The 25,255-nt window shown below is 42.2% G+C and overlaps 1 protein-coding gene across 50 annotated transcripts in view; it reads right to left on the reverse strand.

Moving 5' to 3' along the window:
* LOC137503854 (titin homolog) overlaps nt 1-25,255 on the reverse strand; it is a 1,065,379-nt gene that overhangs the window by 745,605 nt on the left and 294,519 nt on the right. For all 50 annotated transcript variants that reach the window (XM_068231415.1, XM_068231409.1, XM_068231432.1 and 47 more), the window contains 5 exons: nt 25,153-25,212; nt 24,962-25,015; nt 21,649-21,693; nt 13,742-13,795; nt 10,269-10,451 (listed from right to left, as the gene is read on the reverse strand). In XM_068231415.1, coding sequence (XP_068087516.1) covers nt 10,269-10,451; nt 13,742-13,795; nt 21,649-21,693; nt 24,962-25,015; nt 25,153-25,212 — 396 coding nt within the window. The remainder of the gene's footprint in view (nt 1-10,268; nt 10,452-13,741; nt 13,796-21,648; nt 21,694-24,961; nt 25,016-25,152; nt 25,213-25,255) is intronic.

The raw sequence follows: 25,255 nt of genomic DNA on the forward strand, positions 1-25,255 counted from the left end.
GTGAGCCTATACAGCTTGAGAAAGGAGCTTGTCTCCGAAACAGCGTCTGTCGCTGTCCCTGGGCGCTATCTTTATGCAATAAAGAGCTTGAATACATCTACGTGGTGCTGCTGATCTCTTCAACCGATAGCCCTGCAAGACAGCGTGGTACCAGCTGACTGCTTGTGGCGTGACAAGAGGGGCAGCGTGGATAACAGCAATCTGCTACTGGGTCATGTGCGCACATGTTTCTGCAAGCTCCCTAACCAGAGACTCCTGCATATGGACTGTGGAAAAACATGACACTGGAAATTGGAACTGACAACTGAGTGATGGGAGCCTCAGTGAGGCAGCTTTAAAGTGCAATACTGTATGAAGCAACTAGGAAAGCTATGTGCTTATGTTGAGTACAGTGGACTATACAGAGGTGGATCCCCGAGTTGATGTTGTTATGAGACTGCAACTGTGATCATACCAAGATACCAAGATTGTCTTTACATTTGGGGGTGCCCCCCCCCCCCCCTTTTTTTTTTCTCTCTCACAAGTGTTACGCTAGACCTGCTGTTGTGGTCATTACATAAGTGGGAATCTGCAGACAAAACTTTGAAGACAACTTGATTGAGTCACTGATATATTCCTATAGATCGTGCACAATCCAACGGACCTGTGTTTGAGTGGTGTTTGGTGACGTGCGTATGAACCCAGCCGGCTGAAAACTATGTCAAGCATGGAGAGTGATTTGTATGGTTTTAATTGACGCTTTTTGTGATATTATATATAGAGTATTTTTCTGTTGATAAATACAGTTTTTGGTGATTTGAAGCAGGGCCTGGTTCCTCTTTGTCTATTGATTTTTGATAATCCCCAGTCCCATGCTCCCTCATACACTGAGGTACCACCAGTTACTATGGTCAGTGTGAAATATGCGTTGGAAATATGTGAAGATCAGAAAATCGAAAAAAATACACTTTTTGGATAGTGGACATTTTGTCAGAATCAGAAATCAGCATTTCCGACCATCTCTAGTTGCGTGGCAGTCCTGCTGATCTTTCAAGCATTATTTAAAGTAAGCTACATGCACCCAATTTGCGTGATACCCCCAACCCCTGCACATCACCCTCCTCCCACTGTGGCACCTTCAGTAATGATGGCCAAGAAGAGTTAAGGTGCCATGTAATTTTGAAAGAGGCACAGTTAAGGACTAAAGAGAGGCAGAAGACAGTCAGGTGTATATTGATCATCTGTTACATTGTATCAAGAAAGATCCTGCAGCCTACTTTGTACCTCACATGCATGCCTGTACACAGCCGTGTTTGCATAGGTGCACTGTATATGAAATGGAGACTTAGCTAGCAGTGACCAGGGCAACATAAAACACTCACAGAGATACACAAAGCATGTATGGAGACAGTTCCTCTTGGTTCACTGTCATACAGGTAAAGAGTCTACAAAACTCTGTAGAAATCAAAAGTGCATCAAAGACATATTGCACTCGTAGTATAGTGTTTTTTTTCCTTTGTGTCTTTCCATTCCTCGGTTTCCTTGGTCCACCCTACATCCAATTGATGAGAACACGTTAATGCTGAAAAGTTTTTGCAGCTGAATGAAGCAGACTTTAAATTAGTATGTCATGGCTGCTGTTTAGAATTCAGTCGTAAAAATGTAGTCCTTAAACTGAGAATAAAATGAGAAGACTCTGTTCCATTAGTAATGTTCTATTTACAATTAATACTACACATACAATTCATTATCTCATTAGTTTATTATTCAGGATTGCTTGAAGTTAGTATTAGTGTACAGAGGTAACAGAGGAGCCAACAGGATAAAATATCATAAATGTAAAACAAAATCAGATGGAGGTATGGTAGGACTTACCTCCCCAGGACAAACACAATGATTCTATATGATCAAATTTTAATTCTTAGTCTAAAAATATGCAACGCGTTTCACGGGTCTCAAGCCCACTTCCACAGGCAAAAATACAACAGGAGTAACTTAGAAGTGTGTGTATAAAGTACAGCGCCTCTGTCTGTCCCCCATCTTATTTTGTTTTAAATGTATGATATTTTATCCTGTTGGCGCCTCTGTTACTTCTGTACACTATTATGATCCACCTGGTGGATGGGTGTGCACACCCTTGTTTCTTTCTACGGAAAGCAACTTCTTAACCTGAGTGGGGACAGGTCTAATATCCCCTCATGTGCATATAGTGGTTCCCTGAATTTTGGCAACCCACACTTGTGAGTATATTTCAATTTGCTGGTACAAATTATCCACCATCATCAATAATACACTATTGGGGGCTCTCGATTTTGTTTTTCTTGTTTTCCATGAAGTTAGTATTAGGTTACCTTAAGTTTAACCACTTGAGGACCGTTGGCTTACACCCCCCCCTTTTCTGCCCACCAACAGAGCTTTCTGTTGGTGGGCTATGATCACTCCCCCAATGTTTGTTTATTTTTTATAAATATTTGTAATTTATTTTTTAATAAATGTGTGCATTTTTTTTCACTACTCTCCCTCTCTCCCCCTCGCCAGCCAATCAGCACGATCAGCTGTCATAGGCATCAGCCTATGACAGCCGATCATCCTCTTGCCTACCAGGGGGACAGCCATGCCACACGGCTGTCCCCAGTACATCGCTGCCTTTGATCGCAGCGGTGTACAGTATTATTAGACAGCATTTTTCGGCATATAACAGTCTCCTAATGGCGATCGCCGCTGGGAGACTGATGACGGAGATGCGTGCTCATCAGCTTGCATGATATCCTGCAAAACCCCGCCCCAGGACTTGACTCCAATTGGCATTAGGCGGTCCTGGGGCTGCCGTCATGATCACACCCATCAGCGTGACATGGTTGTTGTATGACACTAGTCTTAATATGAGGGTCAGTGTTTGACATAGGTTAGTGCTAGGGATCAGAGTGTTACCATTAGCATTAGTCATAGATTAGGAGCTTAGAAGTTAGGCTACGTTCACAATTAGGCATTGTGATGCATGCATTAGACAATATAATTGCATTGCTAAAGCTTCAGCAAGATTTGTAACCCAACACCTTACTTTGAACGTAGCCTTACAGTAAGGTTGAGGTGACACTTGAATGGATTGCATTCTGTGTCCCCACATGCAGAATTTCATTACGGTAGATGTGACAACCATGTTAATCAATAGGCCCATTCACATTAAAATGCAGTTACCACATGCAAGGAAAAAAAACAAAAAACCTTGCTACATGTGATTGTTTTCCACAGACGTAAGTGTGAACCTTCCCTATGCTAGGTACACACCATACAATTTTCTGTTAGATTCTTCTGTCAGCTGACACCTAGCAATCAGCACTCCCAGTTTTGCATTTAAGTCAACAGGCACAGAGCCGTGAATACCAAGACTATATATACATGGATCACCACATGTGGTTGATGAGCATCTATAAGTAGGGCTTTGCAGAAGATGCTGACATAAGGGTCAGTAATGTTGGACACCTAAAAAAAAGTTTAGGTTTTTTAAAGAAAAGGTAGCTTCAGTCCTCCATCACTGGTCAAGGCACATAATATACCAGCCTGGCAAAATACAATTTTTGCGAAAAAACAAAGACTACTTAGAAAAATTAAGCATAAGGCACACAGAGAGATGATTAGTATTAAAATACACAGAGATATAAGCCACCGTATCATCAGGTAAGAGGCATAGAGTTGGACGAGGTTTGGAGTATTCAGTAGAAAACAACTGAGGTATAATAAAGCATGATATGCAGTGAAATCTGTTGATGAATGATGAGGTACTAAAACTATAGAGATTAGCACAGACACATAGCAAAGCATGGGGAATAAAGAATGAATGTGGAAGAAAGAGAATACTGAAGTATGACACACAAAGGATTGAGGTGGAAGTAATGACAGGTAGTAGATGTATGCATGTATTGTGTGTCTGTCTGTCATAATTTGTGACTGAAAACCGCACCTGCCCAGCTCACAGTTTGTGGAAGAGATTATCTAAAAAAGAAATGCAGTAATAAGAGTGAGCAATATATCTTTTGGCATCAGAGTCAGAATTCCAATTTTTTAAAATTCCTTTGTACCTGATTGGATGTTTGAAGTGAACGGAGATAAAGGATACTGCTCTTTGCTGTAAAAGTCAGTGTTGCTCGGATGTGCCCAATTTCAGATCCGAGTGATCGCGATTATGGATAGAAATCAGAGTGGTTTTGAGTCAGAATTATGCATTACATCCGTGATCACTAGTTGGAATCTGTGATTACTTTAATGGTTAATAGCAAATCCCCCATATGTCAGTGGCTCCCACCTCCTCCTGGAGTACCGGAGGTGGGGAACAGACCCTTGTCCATGGGTTAGATAAGGGCTCCGGGGGAGACTTTGCCACCCCTCCCTCGGGAGCCCCCCATGCCATGGACCAAGCTGGCTGGTATAGCTCAGGGTGCAAAGCCTCACACGGCCGGGGCTCCACATTCTTGCTATCCATTTCTCACACTCTGAACAAAACAAAAAAAGTGTTTCAGAAAATAGGTAAAGTTGCCAGGAATCCTTATACAGCTATATTGGGGCTGTATAGTGATCCCTGGCCAAAGTGTTGCCAATTCCACAGGGTTTCCAGGGGGTCTGCAGCACTGCATACGGAACCCCTAGAAACCCTGTCATCAAATTAATTGATCTTTCTTTTGATATACTGTATGTGAATTTACACTGCCGTTAGGTTGCTAAATTATCTGTCATTTTACGCATTTAAATGTATACTTTTTACCTATTGTAACTTAAAAATTGATTTTCTCAAAAACTATAAGGTCTTCTTGACATTTTTTTTCCTCTTGTTCCCACTGTTCTACTTAAAGGGAAGGTCCAAGCAAAATAAAAAAATGAGTTTCACTTACCTGGGGCTTCTACCAGCCCCATGCAGCCATCCTGTGCCCTCGTAGTCACTCACTGCTGCTCCAGTCCCCCGCTGGCAGCTTGCCGACCTCGGAGGTCGGCGGGCCGCATTGCGTACATTTTTACGCATTTCCGCTAGTGCAGGAACATTAACACATACATTTGTATGCGTTAGTGGTCCAATGCGTAATTTTTTACGCATTAAACCTCTATGCGTAAAAATGTATAAGTTATTGTTCCTGCACTAGCGGGAATGCGTAAAAATGTACGCAATGCGTCCCGCCGACCTCCGAGGTCGGCATGCTGCCAGCAGGGGACTGGAGCAGCAGTGAGTGACTACGAGGGCACAGGATGGCTGCATGGGGCTGGTAGAAGCCCCAGGTAAGTTAAACTCATTTTTTTATTTTGCTTGGACCTTCCCTTTAACATACCGTGCAGTTTTGGTGTTTCTAGCACATACAGGGGCCTTGCTATTAACCGGTAAAGTCGGCGGCCAGGGAACCGTTTCCCACATTCTGCATGAGAACTTTAAAATCAATTTCCTAAAAAATATAAGGTCTTTTTGAATTTTTTTTCCTCTTGTTCTCACTGTTCTACTTAACATACCCTGCACATTTTGTGTTTCTAGCGCATACGGGGGCTCAAAGGCACAGGGAGGAGTGCCATGGCATGGAGAGAAGACACAGGGAAAGGCGCCCCGATGGACAGGTGAGAGTTAGCTCTGCTGACAACACCTTAAGAGCACATTACATGGGAGAGACCTGGGTACCCTACAGACAGCAGCAGCGGCTCCACAGATTTTCCATACTGCAAATCTGTGTAAAATTGTGGGCAGCCAAAAGATCCCTCTGAGATCAAATCACAAAGGGATCTACTGTATCAGCTGGTCAATCTGGTTGCTGTCTATAAGTATATGGACACCTTTAGTGCAGTCTGTACTTTGGTCATGCTCACTGCATGTAGTCTCTCATTGGGAGAGATTAAGATTACTGGCATAGCTGTGCAATCACTTTTTATTGACTGGAGATCCAAACACTGAGCTCTGTTTCCCTCTGAAGTACTATGAATTTCTCTGCTGTAGAAAGTCATATTGTTGACTCCCTTCCCAAATGTACAGACTTATGGAGTGCATTTTACAATTTGTTTAAAGGCCATCAACATCCAAACTGATTTCAATGACTTTTCTCAAGTAGTAAGATCATTGCTTTTACTGATTTACATGCAATTCATCTGCCTGCATGCAGGAGCAATATACAGTATACTGTATGTGTTGTTCAAAACTTAAAAGCTTTATATAGTTGGCTAACAGTATCCAAAGCACATATCAGTTCGAGAAGCAATTCTTTTATGAGCACTTTACTTCTGCAGGCACCGTTTGATCACCAAAGAACCATGTTGCAAACATGTATATTCAACTTGGCTTAAATTACATGTTTAGCTAAACGTAAAAATAGTAGGCAGATGCTTTGGCACCACATAGTTTAACATAGCTTTTCAACAATGTTTTGTAACTTATCCAACCAAGAGGGCAGCCACCTGTAAAATCAGTCATCCTGACCATCTGTTTTTTTTCCCATCTACTATTTCACTAGTTATGCTGTTTTGGATAGAATTATCCCTCTATATTTAATCCAGCAGTATAGAAAATAAACAGCTAAATGACAACTTGCAACCAACAATTTGCCATCACATCTATCTGTTTGACCTACATGTGGAGTTAGTCCCCTTTTTTAGCTATAATGGATAACAACTATAAATCTGAAAGTTTGCCCACATTTGACACCAAACCAAGTTGAGGCCAGATTTAATGCTTTAGTGATTATTCACCACATACAGTACGTTGATGATATAGTCTTTGTCCATGTAAATTTCCCATCCTGACCACTTGATGTTATTTAGCGGCAGGTGTTTTCACCACGTGCACATAGTGATTAATGACAGATTATGTCTAAAATTGATTATTCTGCCAGACTAATTGGCAGTTGCACAGGCATTTTACCTCTACAGGCAACCCTTCTTTGTAGAGTTTAGTCAGTGAAAATAATCTCCCTGTGAAAACAAATGTGCTGATGAATGAGAAAAACTATAACAAAACATAAAAAATGGCCTTTGAAACAAGCTTTACTTTGCATAAACATCAATGATCAGGAAATACAGCAGCACTCTCAGTTACAAAATTATAATTGATTTTTGTAGTTGAAATTCTGTTAATTGGCAACAGTATTTTAGTCATTTTTCTTATTTACAAAATAGCAATAAAAGGGTGACGTTGGAATAAATATTTATCTAGTTTTTTTGCCTTCCCATTAAAACTGCATTGGAAAAGTCACTTTTGAAAATTATATTTATAATGTATGGAAGAAAATGAAGCAAAACTGAACGATGGCTTATATTTCACTGATTATATCTAAGGTATGTTTTATGTGTCAGCAGTAGTGTTGGGCGAACAGTGTTCGCCACTGTTCGGGTTCTGCAGAACATCACCCTGTTCGGGTGATGTTCGAGTTCGGCCGAACACCTGGTGGTGTTCGGCCAAACTGTTCGGGGTTCGCCGAACTACTGAATGCATGGCCGAACAGGGCCCCTGTTCGGCCGAACAGGGCCCTGTTCGGCCGAATACTGCCCCCCATGGGGTCGCAGGCATAAGGGGGGAGCATGCCCCGATCGCGGGGGGGTCGGAAATTCCCCCCACCCCCTCCGCTAGCGCTCCCCCCTCTGCCCGCTTCCCCATACAAAAAGTTTGAAACAAGTTCAATAGTACCTGGGCTGGTGGCACTGGCTGGCAGTGGAGTGAGGAGGAGGAGGAGTCCGAGTAGCAGAGTGACGTTGAGGCCGGGCAGCGGGCGGTTCAGCGCTAGTACCCTTGTGGTACTTCCGCCCTTTCTCTGACCTCACGTCCTCTGCATACGAGGGTACGCATCACGCGTACCCTCGTATGCGTCATCACGCAGAGGACGTGAGGTCAGAGAAAGGGCGGAAGTACCACAAGGGTACTAGCGCTGAACCGCTCGCTGCCCGGCCTCAACGTCACTCTGCTACTCGGACTCCTCCTCCTCCTCACTCCACTGCCAGCCAGTGCCACCAGCCCAGGTACTATTGAACTTGTTTCAAACTTTTTGTATGGGGAAGCGGGCAGAGGGGGGAGCGCTAGCGGAGGGGGTGGGGGGAATTTCCGACCCCCCCCCGCGACCGGGGCATGCTCCCCCCTTATGCCTGCGACCCCATGGGGCCCCCAAAATGGGCATGTTCGGGGGTCCCATTGACTCCCATTGAGTTCGGCGTTCGGGCCGAACATGCCGAACATCTGGCCCATGTTCGGCCTGTTCGGCCCGAACCCGAACATCCAGGTGTTCGCCCAACACTAGTCAGCAGCCTTGCTCCTATTTTTGTTTTGCTCCAACCATGTGTATATAACTAACAGGTGTCAATGTGTATACTGTTCTCTGGGAAGGTGTTTAGGCCTTGTGTTCCCTGGAGATGGCAATGTGAAAAGCTGGAGCAGTAACATAAACAGACAGTTTTAAATAAACTGTGATTAGGTAATAAGTCTAACTTTAGAGAAAATCAGGAAAAACGGGTCATAATAATACATATTTTTTAGATGTGTCTCACACAGTATGGGATGGTTTTCAGATTAAAGTGAAACTAAACTCACAATTTCCTCTCTGCTGTAAAAGATTAGCCTCAGTAAGATAAACTGAAGCTTACAAGTTGGTTTCACTTTGCAGGGAGCAATGAAAGGGGTTAAGCCTCAGGCCCCGTTCACATTACAAATGCGGACGGCCATGCGTGCGGAAAGCAATGCATGCGAATGCACGCCATCCGCGTCTGTATGCATTGCGTGGCTGATCCCATCACTGAAAAGTGAATGGGACAGCCGCGCGTTTTTGCAAAAAATGCGTGCAGCTTGCGTTCCCGGACCGCACAGGTCCGGAACGCTTGCAGTGTGAACATCAGACAGTGCACTCTATGCACTGTCTGATGTCGTGAGTGTCGGCCTCCCGCACGCGTTTCCAAAACGCGGCTGGAAACGCATGCAGTGTGAACGGGGCCTCAGTGTTTACTCTATATGGAGAGCTGCTTGGGCAAAGCTCCTGCTGTCTATTCAGAGCTACTGATAAAAACTAATGTATGCAATCTTAAATGGTTAAACAAGTACACAAACACAGAGCATTGGAATTGTTTGGCAACTATATGTTGAATAAGACTTTCCATTGTTTACTGTGCAAGAGTTTGGGACTGCTTTAATTGAGAATACTTTCTTTCACTTTAAACTGTGTGCATATATTAATACAGGGCAAATTAAAACATAAATAAATTAAGTAAAAAAAACAAAACTTCCCTTTTTCCAGCAAGACTGAAAGGACAACTGTAGGTTTGTTGTAATTATTATCAAAATGCCCATCTAAAATAGGATGATACAATGCTATGCTAAAAACATTTAGTCTTTATAATGCAAAAATTCAAGGTGACTGGAGATGACTGGAGATGTTTCTCTCATTATTGGTTGGAGGGGCAGCAGAATTGACTCCAAATCAAATCAAAGGTCTTTTCTTTTGGCTCTTAAAACCCATACACATGCATGACCAAAGTCATCTGAGGTGGCGGATAACAATTGTCTCAGCCAATAGCCATGCGTGTGTACAGGGACCCCCGACTGCTTCTCTGCAAGCAATCTACACAGCAACTCCATTGTCCTTACACTCCACTTCCCATTGCATGACATCACGTACACACAACTCTGTACTCCCTCTGCCCCCCAGATAGCAACAGAGCACGTCATCAGCTACACTACTGACTTCATATCTGTCAGTGTTGAGCCAGCGATGTCGCCCAAGGGTTCGGGTACTGATCCCCGACGGGTGACATCAGTCAGCAATGTGTACGGAACTTAAGTCATCAGGGTGATATAACTGCGATGAGAATTGCATTTAGCCATCCCTCTTCCAGTGACCATGCTACTACCAAGGACACGTGACCTTGCTAGTTGCTCAAATTACTGATTGAGACACAGCAGGAAGTGTCACATGTAAGAGAGCTGCAGGCTGATATTGGTGCAGGCTTAGTTGTCACAGACAGTTCTCGACCTTAACTTTGTATTTTTGTATTGCAATGTTTTTTGCAGTGGAACGTCTAAAACACAGTTTGGTTTTGTTTTTTTTGTTTTGTTTTTTGTTTTTTTTGATAACTGCAATCATAAAAAATGCATTTAAAAAAAAAAAAAACCTAACTGAATTAAAGCTTTAATAGTAAGTTACCACACAAAAGGTCTTGCACTATGCAATTATCACTAAATCACATAGAAATTTGCCCAATATATGATTTTAAATTATTCAAACAGTGAGGCTCCCTCAGATCTGCTCCATGTGGATAATCTTCAGCGGCACTCTTTTGGGGAAAGTTACCTGGCAACTTGGCTTTGGCTTGTGCTTTAGTCTTCTCTTCTTCTTTGGCCTTAGCCTTACTCTTGCTGACTTCTACCACTTTGACTTCTTTTACATCTTTAGTTGGTTTGGCATCTAAAACCTTGGCTTTTCCTTCTTTTTTAGACTTGACTTCTGCAGGAGAGACCTTTGTTTTCTTGTCATCTAAAAGTGTGAAAGGCACAAATAATCATTGAAGTTATGTATTTAAAACTGACCGCATGCTTGATAGCAGATTTTTTTTACAAATATATAATATGATCAGGTTAGCAGACAATGGAAATACTGAGAAGAGGCAACAATTTTAACTCAGAAAGCTAATCATTATCAGAGTGTCATGATGATTGATCTAGAGATATTTGCACACTGGATGCTCATGCTAAAATATGAAGCACCTTTACTGTTTAGTAGGTAACAAGTATACTAAATGTACTGCAAACCTTGGGTTATTTTAGTGAAGGGAGTATCAGATTTACTTCATATAAAAGTGTTTTAAAAGCTTAATTTGAAAAAAATCTTTAGATGGGTTGTACTGTACACTAGAAACCTGCTCAATTTTGCACAATTATTTTTTGGCATCAATCTGAAAGTGTAGTTTTTACTATCAACCCTTCAGAATGTCCAAGATCTCATTTATAATGAAGATACTGCCCAGGCAGACTTAGAGTCTGCCCAAATGTCAGAGCTATAGAGCCATAATGCTTAGCCTTTTGATTTACAGAATAAGTATGTCAATGTTACTATTTGTAACTACTTGGAGGGAGAGGGGCTAAAAAAATTCATGTCACACACATGCTACATTGTGACAATGGAGTTGTGGAGACTATTATCGGCAAATAGACTCAAATTTGTTTATGGAGTAGCCAGTAACAGCATAAGTTTGTAGCACTAGTGACTAGTTGGTGATGAGTCACTATTGTAATAGAAACTATTCACAGCAGTAGGTGATTATACTTAGTGATCACCATAGTTACTTCACCTAAATATCCTGTGTGAAATGGTCTTAGTCATAGCTGTCCACACAATAATATTTAAGAGTACAATTTACATTTTACATTTCAAAAATAACCTTTATAAAAAAAAATAAAACAATACAATACTATACTTAATTTTGGAATGATTCCTTCCTTCCTTACAGAACATTTGGCTATTTTTTAAAATTGTTTTTCAACATTTGTTTTCCTGCTAGTCACAGTTACATCACTGTACATTATAAGCAGATAATACAGCTTCCGAAGATCTTTCAGTTGGACTCACTGTACTAGCAATTAATGCAAACAGTTGAAACAGCTAAAATTAGGCTCACTTTATCAGGCATTACAGTCTGCTATTTACAATCCTCAGTAATAAAGCCAATAATAGTCATTGTAATCTTATTCATTTACTATTTCTACAAACATTGTAAAAGTTATGCAGAAGCTATTCATCCATATACCGGCATTTGGAGAAAATATACATTAATCCTCATTCAAAATCATATGGCATGATATAGGTAGGCAAAAAAATGAGGCATAAAGGTTGTTAGCTACATTATTAAAAAGGAAAAACAAACCAACCTAATAAAACAATAACTAACTTAAGGAGACTAGTTGTAGATTGCACATTATTTACATTTCACTATAGAATATGCAGAGAGCACAGCTACAATCAATTAACAGTGTATATGAATGTGCATATCTAGACCAAAAGCAACAAACTCATAGCTCAAAAAGAAAAGACCTCACAATGCACCAGACGTATCAAGATAACAAATGATATCAACTTTATTAATCCAATATATTTCAATTACTTATAAGACAAAAGACCCACAATGGGAAAAACCACAGACAAGGGAAACAAAGGGTTAAAAAATCCCCCAATAATATGTGGGGATTGGTGGCTGCACAATAAATGCATCTGGAGAGAATCGTAAGGAGGGATGAAAAATGTGTTGTATTATATACTGTAAATATATAATCATATAAAAAGCTCATGGAATAGGCGTATAAATACAGGTACTAGTAGCAGTGCTAAAGTGCTAGGGTGTACAATCTATACAGTACAAACAGAAAGCAAGACTGTACAGGCATAATAAATCCACAGTGAAACATGAGGTACCAGGTGGTCTTTGAAGAAGCTTTAAGGCGGCTGCGGTGTTATGGGGTTAGGGAGTGCGCAGGTACGTTTTTTCAAATTTCCTTGTACCACACTATAGTGCTCGGATGCTTATAGGACTGTTTACACTGGAGCCTTACTGTTGTGGCTAAATAGGATTTTGAGGATCGCTGGATTTATCAGCATTGTGAATGTTTATACACTGTTAGCACTTTATTATTGATCACTTAATAAGCACCCTAGCACGTTTTAACTGCAGTACCTGTATTTATACGCCTATTCCCTGAGCTTTTTATATGATTATATATTTATATATCATACAACAAATTTTTCCTCCCTCCTTTTTATTCACTCCAGATGCATTTATTGTGCACTCACCAATCCCCACACATTATTGGGGGATTTTTAACCCTTTGTGTCCCTTGTCTGTGTTTTTTTTCTCATTGTGGGTCTTTTGTCTTATATGTAATTGAAATATATTGGATTAATAAAGTTGGAATAATTTGTTATCTCGATACTTCTGGTACATTGTGAGATCTTCTTTTTGAGGTCTGATTTTGCACATTATTCACATATCACAGGGTAAACTTTAGTAGGGTCTAGGGGCTACTTGAACATGTCATATTCATTGAGTGTATTAAGTTTTTAAAAATATATATATAAATAAACTTGAACAGGCTTGAAAATTATGTATGCATAATTATGGTGTGCCACTAATTAATATGCAGGTGTCAATAAGTACCAGAGATGATGTTGTCCACAGCAACGAATACTTGGTCAGTGCAGTCATTAACAAAAGGGTAAGTGAGATAGAACAGGCACAGGATTGATAAAAAGCCAAAACAAAATAATGTATCTCCAGATTACATGTATATTTGCAGGTACCAGCACTGGTAATCACAATACTCTATAAGTAGACCATACTGTACATTACAGCTGTATCATGACCTATGCTAGAGCTGTAATGTACTGTATGAAATACTTATTATTATTTATTGTATTTATAAAGCACCAACATATTACGCAGCGCTGGACGTTACGTATGGGCCAGCATTAACTAATATGTATATATGTTGATTCAATATATGATTATAAAAATTGCAGTTTGAGCAGTATAGACTGCTTTTGGTGTTTTGTCTAGAAATAATGCCACCACTCTCTCTGCCCACCTCTTTATCTACTACCTCCCTCATCAACTTTTTTTTTTCTTCACAATCTCTTCTTCACATGCTACTTCTGTTTTCACATCTTTTTTTCTCTCCCTCTTGTCCTCTCTGACTCTTCCTCCAGGCGTCCTCAAACTTTCTCTGTCCTGTGCCCATTATTGCTAGCTGAGTATGTAATAATGAGAAAAAACGAACCTTTTGCTTTTTTAGCAGGTTTCGCCACTTTTTCAGGTTCTTCTTTTGCAGTTACTGAAAGTTTTTTGAAAGAGTAATTAACAAAGACATATATATGTATTTTAACAATAACTGTTCAATGCATAGTCATATTGAAAAAAAAAATCTTACATTTTAAATATTTGTAACAAATGTTCAGCTAAAGCTCCAGTTATTTAATTTTTGTTAGACACTTCAAGACATTTGATCAAACAGCCACCCTTTAACATACATTGGGTATTTTCACTAACCTATGGCAATTTTACCGTAGGTCATGAATAGTTCTGTAATTATTTATGATGATTTTTTTAATTGCTAAGCAGTGTTACAGATATGTTGCATTAAAAAAATCATTGTCATTAGCGGTCTAGGAGTTGTTTGGCATAGTTACTGCTATGCAGTGTGATGCGCCTCATTAAATTTAACACTCCAAAATGCTTGCTGCGTTTTTTCCATTTTTTTTTTTTGCTATAAGTGATTAGGAAACTTTGTTTTATAGAGACTATTTTGAACACATTCTGAGTGCATTTTTTCTTCTGGCAAGCAGGTCTTTAACCACTTGAGGACCTAGGGCTTTCTACCCCTTAAAGGGAACCAGAGAGGACGAAGAAAAGCTTGTATACATACCTGGGGCTTCCTCCAGCCCCATACGCCTGGATCGCTCCCACGCCGCCGTCCTCCACTTGCTGGAACCGCCGGTACCGGGTCCCGTCATTGCCGCGAGTCGGCAAGTCGGCCGGCGGACGCGGCCAATTCTCCGCATCACAGGGGGCTCCCTCCATACAGGTACGCGTGCGGCTGCCTACTGCGCAGCCGCATGCGTACGGGTATGGAGGGAGCCCCTGTGATGCGGACAATTGGCCGCGTCCGCCGGAAATGACGGGCCCGGTACCGGCGGATCCAGGAAGTGGAGGATGGCGGCGTGGGAGTGATTCAGGCTTATGGGGCTAGAGGAAGCCCCTGGTATGTATACAATCTTTTTTCTATTTCAACGTAGCATTCCTCTCTGGTTCCCTTTAAGGACCGGCCACTTTTTTCCATTCAGACCACTGCAGCTTTCACGGTTTATTGCTCGCTCATACAACATACCACCTAAATGAATTTTGGCTCCTTTTCTTGTCACTAATAAAGCTTTCTTTTGGTGCTATTTGATTGCTCCTGCGATTTTTACTTTTTATTATATTCATCAAAAAAGACATGAATTTTGGCAAAAAATGATTTTTTTTAACTTTCTGTGCTGACATTTTTCAAATAAAGTAAAATTTCTGTATACATGCAGCGCGAAAAATGTGGACAAACATGTTTTTGATAAAAAAAAAAACCATTCAGTGTATATTTATTGGTTTGGGTAAAAGTTATAGCGTTTACAAACTATGGTGCAAAAAGTGAATTTTCCCATTTTCAAGCATCTATGACTTTTCTGACCACCTGACATGTTTCATGAGGGGCTAGAATTCCAGGATAGTATAAATACCCCCCAAATGACCCCATTTTGGAAAGAAGACATCCCAAAGTATTCACTGAGAGGCATAGTGAGTTCATAGAAGATATTAATTTTTGTCACAAGTAAGCGGAAAATGACACTTTGTGACAAAAAAAAAAAAAAAGTTTCCATTTCTTCTAACTTGCGACAAAAAAAAATGAAATCTGCCACGGACTCACCATGCCCCTCTCTGAATACCTTGAAGTGTCTACTTTCCAAAATGGGGTCATTTGTGGGGTGTGTTTACTGTCCTCGCATTTTGGGGGGTGCTTATTTGTAAGCACTACTGTAAAGCCTAAAGGTGCTCATTGGACTTTGGGTCCCTTAGCGCAGTTAGGCTGCAAAAAAGTGCCACACATGTGGTATTGCCGTACTTAGGAGAAGTAGTATAATGTGTTTTGGGGTGTATTTTTACACATACCCATGCTGGGTGGGAGAAATATCTCTGTAAATGACAATTTGTTAATTTTTTTTACACACAATTGTCCATTTACAGAGATCTTTCTCCCACTCAGCATGGGTATGTGTACAAATACACCCCAAAACACATTATACTACTTCTCCTGAGTACAGCGATACCACATGTGTGGCACTTTTTTGCACCCTAACTGCGCTAAGGGGCCCAAAGTCCAATGAGTACCTTTAGGATTTCACAGGTCATTTTGAGAAATTTTGTTTCAAGACTACTCCTCACGGTTTAGGGCCCCTAAAATGCCAGGACAGTATAGGAACCCCACAAATGACCCCATTTTAGAAAGAAGACACCCCAAGGTATTCCCTTAGTAGTACGGTGAGTTCATAGAAGATTTTATTTTTTGTCACAAGTTAGCGGAAAATGACACTTTGTGAAAAAAACCAATAAAAATCAATTTCCGCTAACTTGTGACAAAAAATAAAATCTTCTATGAACTCACCGTACTACTAACAGAATACCTTGGGGTGTCTTCTTTCTAAAATGGAGTCATTTGTGGGGTTCCTATACTGTCCTGGCATTTTAGGGGCCCTAAACCGTGAGGAGTAGTCTTGAAACAAAATTTCTCAAAATGACCTGTGAAATCCTAAAGGTACTCATTAGACGTTGGGCCCCTTAGCGCAGTTAGGGTGCAAAAAAGTGCCACACATGTGGTATCGCCGTACTCGGGAGAAGTGGTACAATGTGTTTTGGGGTGTATTTTTACACATACCCATGCTGGGTGGGAGAAATAACCCTGTAAATGGACAATTGTGTGTAAAAAAATCAAAAGATTGTCATTTACAGAGGTATTTCTCCCACCTAGCATGGGTATGTGTAAAAATACACCTCAAAACACATTGTACTACTGCTCCCGAGTACGACGATACCACATGTGTGGCACTTTTTTGCACCCTAACTGCGCTAAGGGGCCCAAAGTCCAATGAGTACCTTTAGGATTTCACAGGTCATTTTTGTTTCAAGACTACTCCTCACGGTTTAGGGCCCCTAAAATGCCAGGGCAGTATAGGAACCCCACTAATGACCCCATTTTAGAAAGAAGACACCCCAAGGTATTCCGTTAGGAGTATGGTGAGTTCATAGAAATTTTTATTTTTTTGTCACAAGTTAGCGGAAATTGATTTTAATTGTTTTTTTTCACAAAGTGTCATTTTCCGCTAACTTGCGACAAAAAATAAAATCTTCTATGAACTCGTCATACACCTAACAGAATACCTTGGGGTGTCTTTTTTTCTAAAATGGGGTCACTTGTGGGGTTCCTATACCGCCCTGGCATTTTACGGGCCCAAAACCGTGAGTAGTCTGGAAACCAAATGTCTCAAAATGACTGTTCAGGGGTATAAGCATCTGCAAATTTTGATGACAGGTGGTCTATGAGGGGGCGAATTTGTGGAACTGGTCATAAGCAGGGTGGCCTTTTAGATGACAGGTTGTATTGGGCCTGATCTGATGGATAGGAGTGCTAGGGGGGTGACAGGAGGTGATTGATGGGTGTCTCAGGGGGTGGTTAGAGGGGAAAATAGATGCAATCAATGCACTGGGGAGGTGATCGGAAGGGGGTCTGAGGGGGATCTGAGGGTTTGGCCGAGTGATCAGGAGCCCACACGGGGCAAATTAGGGCCTGATCTGATGGGTAGGTGTGCTAGGGGGTGACAGGAGGTGATTGATGGGTGTCTCAAGGTGTGATTAGAGGGGGGAATAGATGCAAGCAATGCACTGGCGAGGTGATCAGGGCTGGGGTCTGAGGGCATTCTGAGGGTGTGGGCGGGTGATTGAGTGCCCTAGAGGCAGATAGGGGTCTAATCTGATAGGTAGCAGTGACAGGGGGTGATTGATGGGTAATTAGTGGGTGTTTAGGGTAGAGAACATATGTAAACACTGCACTTGGGAGGTGATCGGACGTCGGATCTGCGGGCGATCTATTGGTGTGGGTGGGTGATCAGATTGCCCGCAAGGGGCAGGTTAGGGGCTGATTGATGGGTGGCAGTGACAGCGGGTGATTGATGGGTGGCAGTGACAGGGGGTGATTGATGGGTGGCAGTGACAGGGGATGATTGATGGGTGATTGATAGGTGATTGACAGGTAATCAGTGGGTTATTACAGGGGAGAACAGATGTAAATATTGCACTGGCGAATTGATAAGGGGGGTCTGAGGGCAATCTGAGCGTGTAGGAGGGTGATTCAGTGCCCGCAAGGGGCAGATTAGGGTCTGATCTGATGGGTAACAGTGACAGGTGGTGATAGGGGGTGATTGATGGGTGATTGATGGGTAATTAGTGGGTGTTTAGAGGAGAGAATAGATGGAAACACTGCGCTTGGGTGGTGATCTGATGTCGGATCTGCGGGCGATCTATTGGTGTGGGTGGGTGATCAGTTTGCCCGCAAGGGGGAGGTTAGGGGCTGATTGATGGGTGGCAGTGACAGGGGGTGATTGATGGGTGGCAGTGACAGGGGGTGATTGATGGGTGATTGACAGGTGATTGACAGGTGATCAGTGGGTTATTACAGGGAAGGACAGATGTAAATAATGCCCTGGCGAATTGATAAGGGGGGGGTCTGAGGGCAATCTGAGCGTGTAGGCGGGTGATTGGGTGCCCACAAAGGGGCAGATTAGGGTCTGATCTGATGGGTAACAGTGACAGGTGGTGATAGGGGGTGATTGATGGGTGACTGATGGGTAATTAGTGGGTGTTTAGAGGAGAGAATAGATGTAAACGCTGCGCTTGGGTGGTGATCTGATGTCGGATCTGCGGGCGATCTATTGGTGTGGGTGGGTGATCAGATTGCCCGCAAGGGGCAGGTTAGGGGCTGATTGTTGGGTGGCAGTGACAGGGGGTGATTGATGGGTGATAGGTGATTGTCAGGTGATTGACAGGTGATCAGTGGGTTATTACAGGGAAGGACAGATGTAATTAATTGATAAGGGGGGGGGTCTGAGGGCAATCTGAGCATGTGGGCGGGTGATTGGGTGCCCGCAAGGGACAGATTAGGGTCTGATCTGATAGGTAACAGTGACAGGTGGTGATAGGGGGTAATTGATGGGTGTCTGATGGGTAATTAGTGGGTGTTTAGAGAAGATAACAGATGTAAACAATACATTTCGGAGGTAATCTGACGGCGGGTTTGCGGGCGATCTAATGGTGTGGGTGGGTGATCAGATTGCCCGCAAGTGGCAGGTTAGGGGCTGATTGATGGGTGGCAGTGACAGGGGGTGACAGGGGGTGATTGATGGGTGATCAGTGGGTTATTACAGGGAAGAACAGATGTAATTAATGCACTGGTGAATTGATAAGGGGGGGTCAGAGGGCAATCTGAGCATGTGGGCGGGTGATTGGGTGCCCGCAAGTGGCAGATTAGGGTCTGATCTGATAGGTAAAAGTGACAGGTGGTGATAGGGGGTGATTGATGGGTGATTGATGGGTAATTAGTGGGTGTTTAGAGGAGAGAATAGATGTAAACAATGGATTTGGGAGGTGATCTGATGTCGGATCTGCGGGCGATCTATTGGTGTGGGGGGGTGATCAGATTGCCCGCAAGCGGCAGGTTAGGGGCTGATTGATGGGTGGCAGTGACAGGGGGTGATTGATGGGTGATTGACAGGTGATTGACAGGTGATTGACAGGTGATCAGGGGGGATAGATGCATACAGTACATGGAGGGGGGGGGATGCAGGGAGCAGGGGGCAGAGGGGGGGGATAAAAAAAATAGCGTTGACAGATAGTGACAGGGAGTGATTGATGGGTGATTAGGGGGGTGATTGGGTGCAAACAGGGGTCTGGTTCTGATGGGGGTGCTGTGGGCGATCTGGGGCAGTGGGGGGGTTAATCAGTGTGCTTGGTGCAGACTAGGGTGGCTTCAGCCTGCCCTGGTGGTCCCTCGGACACTGGGACCACCAGGGCAGGAGGCAGCCTGTATAATACACTTTGTAAACATTACAAAGTGTATTATACACTTTGTATGCGGCGATCGTCGGGTTAACATCCCGCCAGCGCTTCCGTATGGCCGGCGGGATGTTGCGGCGGGTGAGCGGCGCCAGGCGGAGGTGGAGGATCGCATCACGGATGACGCGATCGCTCCGCCCATGCCCCTACAAGGACCGCCGCCATTTGTCTATACGGCGGTCCTTGCGGGGTGCACTTCCCGGCCGCCAATTGTATATACGGCGGTCGGGAAGTGGTTAAAGAGAAATTTCACTTTCAATATGAAATTACCATGAACACAAATCAGTACAGCACAAATATTTTTCTTTTTAAATTAAATGTTTTTTTTTTTTTTTAATTTCAATTTGCAGCCAAGAGTGAATTTCCAAACCTGAGAGGGTGCTCAAAATGCACTTTGTTTGCAGCCCTGTCAACAGTTCACAGCTCCAAAATTCCCACCTTGCTCCTTAAGTAATCTGTTTTTTTTATTTTTTCTATAAAACTGGAATTTGCGGTGTATAAAGACAGAAACAATCCAACCAAATCTATTGCACGCAAAATAGTATTTTAACCAATTGTCCACTGAGGAGTTTATCCCCTTGAGCACCAGAGCAATTTTCACCTTTCAGCTCTCCTCCCTTGGATTCGCTAATAACTTTTATCACTACTAATCCCAACAAAATGATTTATAGTTTGTTTTGGGTTTTTTTGCCACCATTTAGGCTTTCTTTGGTTGGTACATTTTGCTAAGAATTATTTTTTTCTAAATGCATTTTAATGAGAATAATACAATAAAATGGAAATAATTATTTAATTCTCAGAATTTGGCCATTATAGTTTTAACATTAAAAACATTCTACTGTGGATAAAACCCACACATTTTATTTGCTCATTTGTCCCAGATATTGCAACATTTAAAATATTTCCCTAGTACAATGTATGTCGCCAATATTTTATTTGGAAATAAAGGTGCATTTTTTCAGTTTTGCATCCATCACTAATAAAAAGCCCATATTTTCAAAAATAACAGTAATTTTCCCTCTTGACATACATATTTAAAAACAAAAGTTCAGTCCCTAAGGTTACTATTTATGTATTGTAATTTTTGTATGCAAAAGTTTTATTTGGGTAACTATGGGAGAGTGTGGGAGGTAAGGGGTTAAATTGAAATGTATGTGTATGTACATTTATTAAAATAAATGTATGTAGGTATAATTTTATAATTTGGCCACAAGATATCCTCAATCACCTTTCTGAGCGTACTATTAGTTTGCTAATAGGAAGAAATGTGTGTATGTATTACTTCCATTACTACTATGACTGCAGGCATCTCATTGATGCCGGCTATCACTGAAACGTGGACTTAGATTAATAAATGGGAACTGCGTTCTCATTCACTGATATCCCCTCTAGCCGGCTGTGGTGAGGATCCATGGGGGAGCGAGCATGGGAGAAAGCACGAGCGAGTGGGAGCTCAGCGGTGATTGACAAATATCTACGTCCCTAAGGACTTCAGATGACGTTTCCCAGGGTATAGATGTACTGCATGGGATGCAGTAAGTGGTTAATTTTAAAAAATAATTTTGCACCAAATATCAGCTTATTTTTTTGCTACAGCCCTTTCCCACTCCATCCAAAGACAATGATTTATTGTGAAGTTCTATTTTAAACTTAGGCAGCACAGTGCAACCAGGGCAATAGCTGCATGGAGTCTGTATGTTCTCCCCATGTCTGCGTGGGTTTCCTCTGGGCATTTTGGTTCCCTCCCACACCCCAAAAACATATAGATGAGTTCATTGGCTTCCCTCTAAAATTGGCCCTAGACTACCATATATACACTACTCGATACATTGCAAACCTTTGCCATCTTAATTGACACTTTTAAGAATAAGAAAGCAGATGTGAACCACTATTTTTGGTGGTTTGCATATGCTTTCTACTGTTCTTAAATATCAGTAAACCAACCACTGTGGGTGTTAAGTAAGCTTTTAAAAAATGTTCTAAAATATGTACTTTTGGCAGCAGTTTTTTTCTCAGCTTTAGTCTTCTCTTTTACTTCTGAAATCAAGCAAAAGGAATATTAATTAGCAAAATAATAACCACAGAACGTATTTTGGCATGTACTGTAGTAAAGAAATATAAATTTCAGTTCTATCAGACAATTATGTTCTTTCCTTTTTCCTTTCAGCAGCATCATTTTTTAGTAGTCCGTATGAAACTATTCCAACTTGTTAATTAGCTGATTTATCAGTGGGTTTTTAGTGCAGATTTACACTTACTTGTTACAACAGTAATGTCATCTATTTTTGCATTCTTATTTGTAAATAGTGATGAGTGAATATTGCCATTTAGTTTTTCATCATTTTTTTTTTCAAATTTCATCAACACCATCATTTTTCTGCAAAAGTGTTAAATTTTTAGCACAAATGAGAATGCCACTAAAAATGAAAAATCATGAAAAATACTGGGAATAGGAATACTAATGTTTTCACAATTATTGAAATCTATGGGTATATATATATATATATATATATATATATATATATATATATGTATATACACACACACACACACACAAACTCTCTTTGAAGGTGTTGAAGGTGGGAGCGAGCCTGATGGGCAGTGGGAGAGAGTTCCACAGGATGGGGGCAGCTCTAGTGAAGTCCTGCAGTCGTGCATGGGAGTGCGAGATGCGTGGGGTGGTTAAGAGGAGGTTGTTGGAGGAGCGAAGTGGGCGGCCAGGTGTATATCTGCTGACCAGGTCAGAGATGTAGCTTAGGCAGGACTTGTGTATGGATTTGTAGGCCAAACATAGGACCTTGAAGCTAATTCTGAAGTGAATTGGAAGCCAATAAAGGGATTTGTGTAGGGGAATCGTGGAGACAGAGCGGTGGGAGGAGTAGATGAGTCTGGCTGCTGCGTTCTTGATGCATTGTAGGGGGGCTATGCGGTTTTGAGGGAGGCCTGACAGGAGGGAGTTGCAGTAGTCCAGGCGGGTGATGATGAGGGCATGGACAAGGAGTTTGGCAGTGTCTGGGGTCAGGAAAGGCCGGATCTTGGAGATGTTGCGTAGGTGGAAATAGCAGGCCCTAGCTACGGTTTGGATGTGGGAGGTGAAGGAGAGGGCCGAGTCCAGGGTGACACCCAGGCAGCGGGCTTGTGTGGTTGGATGAATGATTGTGCCATTGACAGTAACGTAGAGGTCAGTGGGGGGTGAGGCTGCACGGGGTGGGAAGATTAGGAGTTCAGTCTTATCCAGGTTTAATTTTAGGAACCTGGCAGACATCCAGGATGAAATAGCCCAGAGACCAGAGGATACCTTCTCCATGGTGGTGGTGGAGAGGTCAGTGGTATGGAGGTATATCTGGGTGTCATCTGCATATAGGTGATAGTTGAAACCCAGAGAGGATATGAGTTTTCCGATGGAGGCGGTGTAAATGGAGAACAGCAGGGGACCAAGAACAGAGCCTTGGTCAACCTCCATCCCAACTGAAAGTGGGATGGAGGTTGAGGAGGAACCATTGAAGGAGGTCTTGAAGGAGTGATTTGAGAGGTAGAAGGAGAACCATGCTAGGGCAAGGTCTTGGATACCCACAGATTGCAGGGACTGGAGTAGCAGGGAGTGATCGACAGTGTTGAATGCTGATGAGAGGTCTAGGAGGAGAAGGATAGTGTATTTTCCTTTGGCCTTGGCAAGCGTGAGGTCATTGACGACCTTGGTGAGGGCAGTCTCGGTGGAGTTGGCTGGCCGAAATCCTGATTGTAGAGGGTCAAACAGGGAGTTGGAGTCAAGGTAATGGGTCATACGTTGGTGGACTAGACGCTCCAGGAGTTTAGATGCAAAAGGGAGTAGAGAGATAGGGCGGTAGCTGGATGGAAGTGAGGGGTCTAGTGAGGGGGAAGTACAGTGGCCTGTTTGAAGTCAGAGGGGAAGGTGGCCGTGGAGAGGGAGAGGTTAAACAGAGAGGTGAGGACAGGAGCCAGAACAGGGAAGTGAGGACGGAGGCAGTTGGATGGCACAGGGTCTAGGGGGCTGGAGGTGGCAGGAGAAGTGGCTAGGAGATGGCTGACTTCATCCTCTGTGATAGGAGTAAAGGCAGTGAGTGGTGGGTGGGGTGGGGGAGAGGTATAGGTGGGAGAGGAAGAAGTGGTGGAGTGGAGGCATGAGATTTCCCATCAGATGCTGGCAATTTTGTCAGTAAAGTGGGTGGACAGATCAGTGGCTGAGAGGGCGGAGGTGGGGGGAGGAGTGGTGGGGTTAAGGAGGGAGTTGAAGGTGGTGAAGAGGCGCCAAGGGTTGGAGGCTTGGGATCCGATCAGGGCAGCAAAGTATTTTTGTTTAGCATCAGTTAATGCGGAATATGGGTATGTTTAGGACACTATGGCCCCAAGGAAATTGGTCCCTTGCCTTTATTATTGCGCCGGCCCTGCCCACGGTGGGTCTCTTTATCAAGGCAAATAGCTCAAATAGCACAATCGATCATGTTAGATCATTATAAGATATGCCAACAAGAGGGGATCTTCTTGTCTGTGGATTTTTCTGCATTTCCAAAAGTATCTGTCTATCTACAGTACCATATTATTTTGAAGGCTGTAAATGAAACTTTACTTAGCATGTAAAACAAAATGATTCCACACACTTCCTATCAGGCTGTGAAATGAGTGTGCAGCTTTGCTTCCACTCCTGGGCCCATATGCAATTAACTTTTTCAACTGAGTTATCTCCTAGGTGATATTTTTATCTTCTCTTTAAACTAACTTTTCAGCATTTTACAATTGAAAATGTACCCAAAACTTGGTGAAAAAGTGCTATCAAATTTATTCTTAGTATTTTCTTGCCTACTGGTGGATGAAAATGCATTTTATGACAAGTTGTGAAAATATCACCTAGGAGAAAACTAAGGAGAAAAAGTGAGTTGCATATGGCCCCTGGTGTGAACAATAGGTAAGAAGCTCCTGCTTTGTGCAGCTTAACACTCATGCAGCAAAATAGAAAGATTCTGGGCAGCTGGCTTGCTACATGATGAAGCACTGATATATCATGTTGCCCATTATTGTACAATTTTTAGTGAAGGATAGTATTTTGTTTAGATACATTTTCATATAGACAGAATATTTCTTACATACACTTGCAACAGGTTTTGGATCCTTTAACATTGTAGATTGAGTATAGAATATTTTCTTTTGATCGGAACAATCTGAAAATATGTCTGTTGACTAAAAATTGTACAAATAGTGGTAACCTTTAGTAGCAATTTTTAATAAAAGTGGAGATTCCCTTTAATGATTAGCGACAGAGTGATAATGGAAACGAATAATCATTTACCTTTAGCTGGAGTCTTTTTGTCAGTTTTCTCCTTTTGAAGAGACTTTGCTACTTCTGCAATGTAACAGAATCATATGAGACTATAAATCATTGTATGGGCAGGAGCTGCACTTTAATATGCAATCTGCTTTGTACTTCATGATAAAAGGAAAAGGTAAATGTAGTTTGTGGACAGAATAAAAACACTTTACCTTTGGTGAGAGCTTTCTTTGCAGGCTTTTCCTTTATTTCTGCCTTTTCTTTTGCACTTACTGAAACAAACATATAATGACAGCAATGATTATGACAAAGGCA

This window comes from Hyperolius riggenbachi, chromosome 4, assembly GCF_040937935.1.
Source record: "Hyperolius riggenbachi isolate aHypRig1 chromosome 4, aHypRig1.pri, whole genome shotgun sequence".
Lineage (NCBI taxonomy): Eukaryota > Metazoa > Chordata > Amphibia > Anura > Hyperoliidae > Hyperolius > Hyperolius riggenbachi.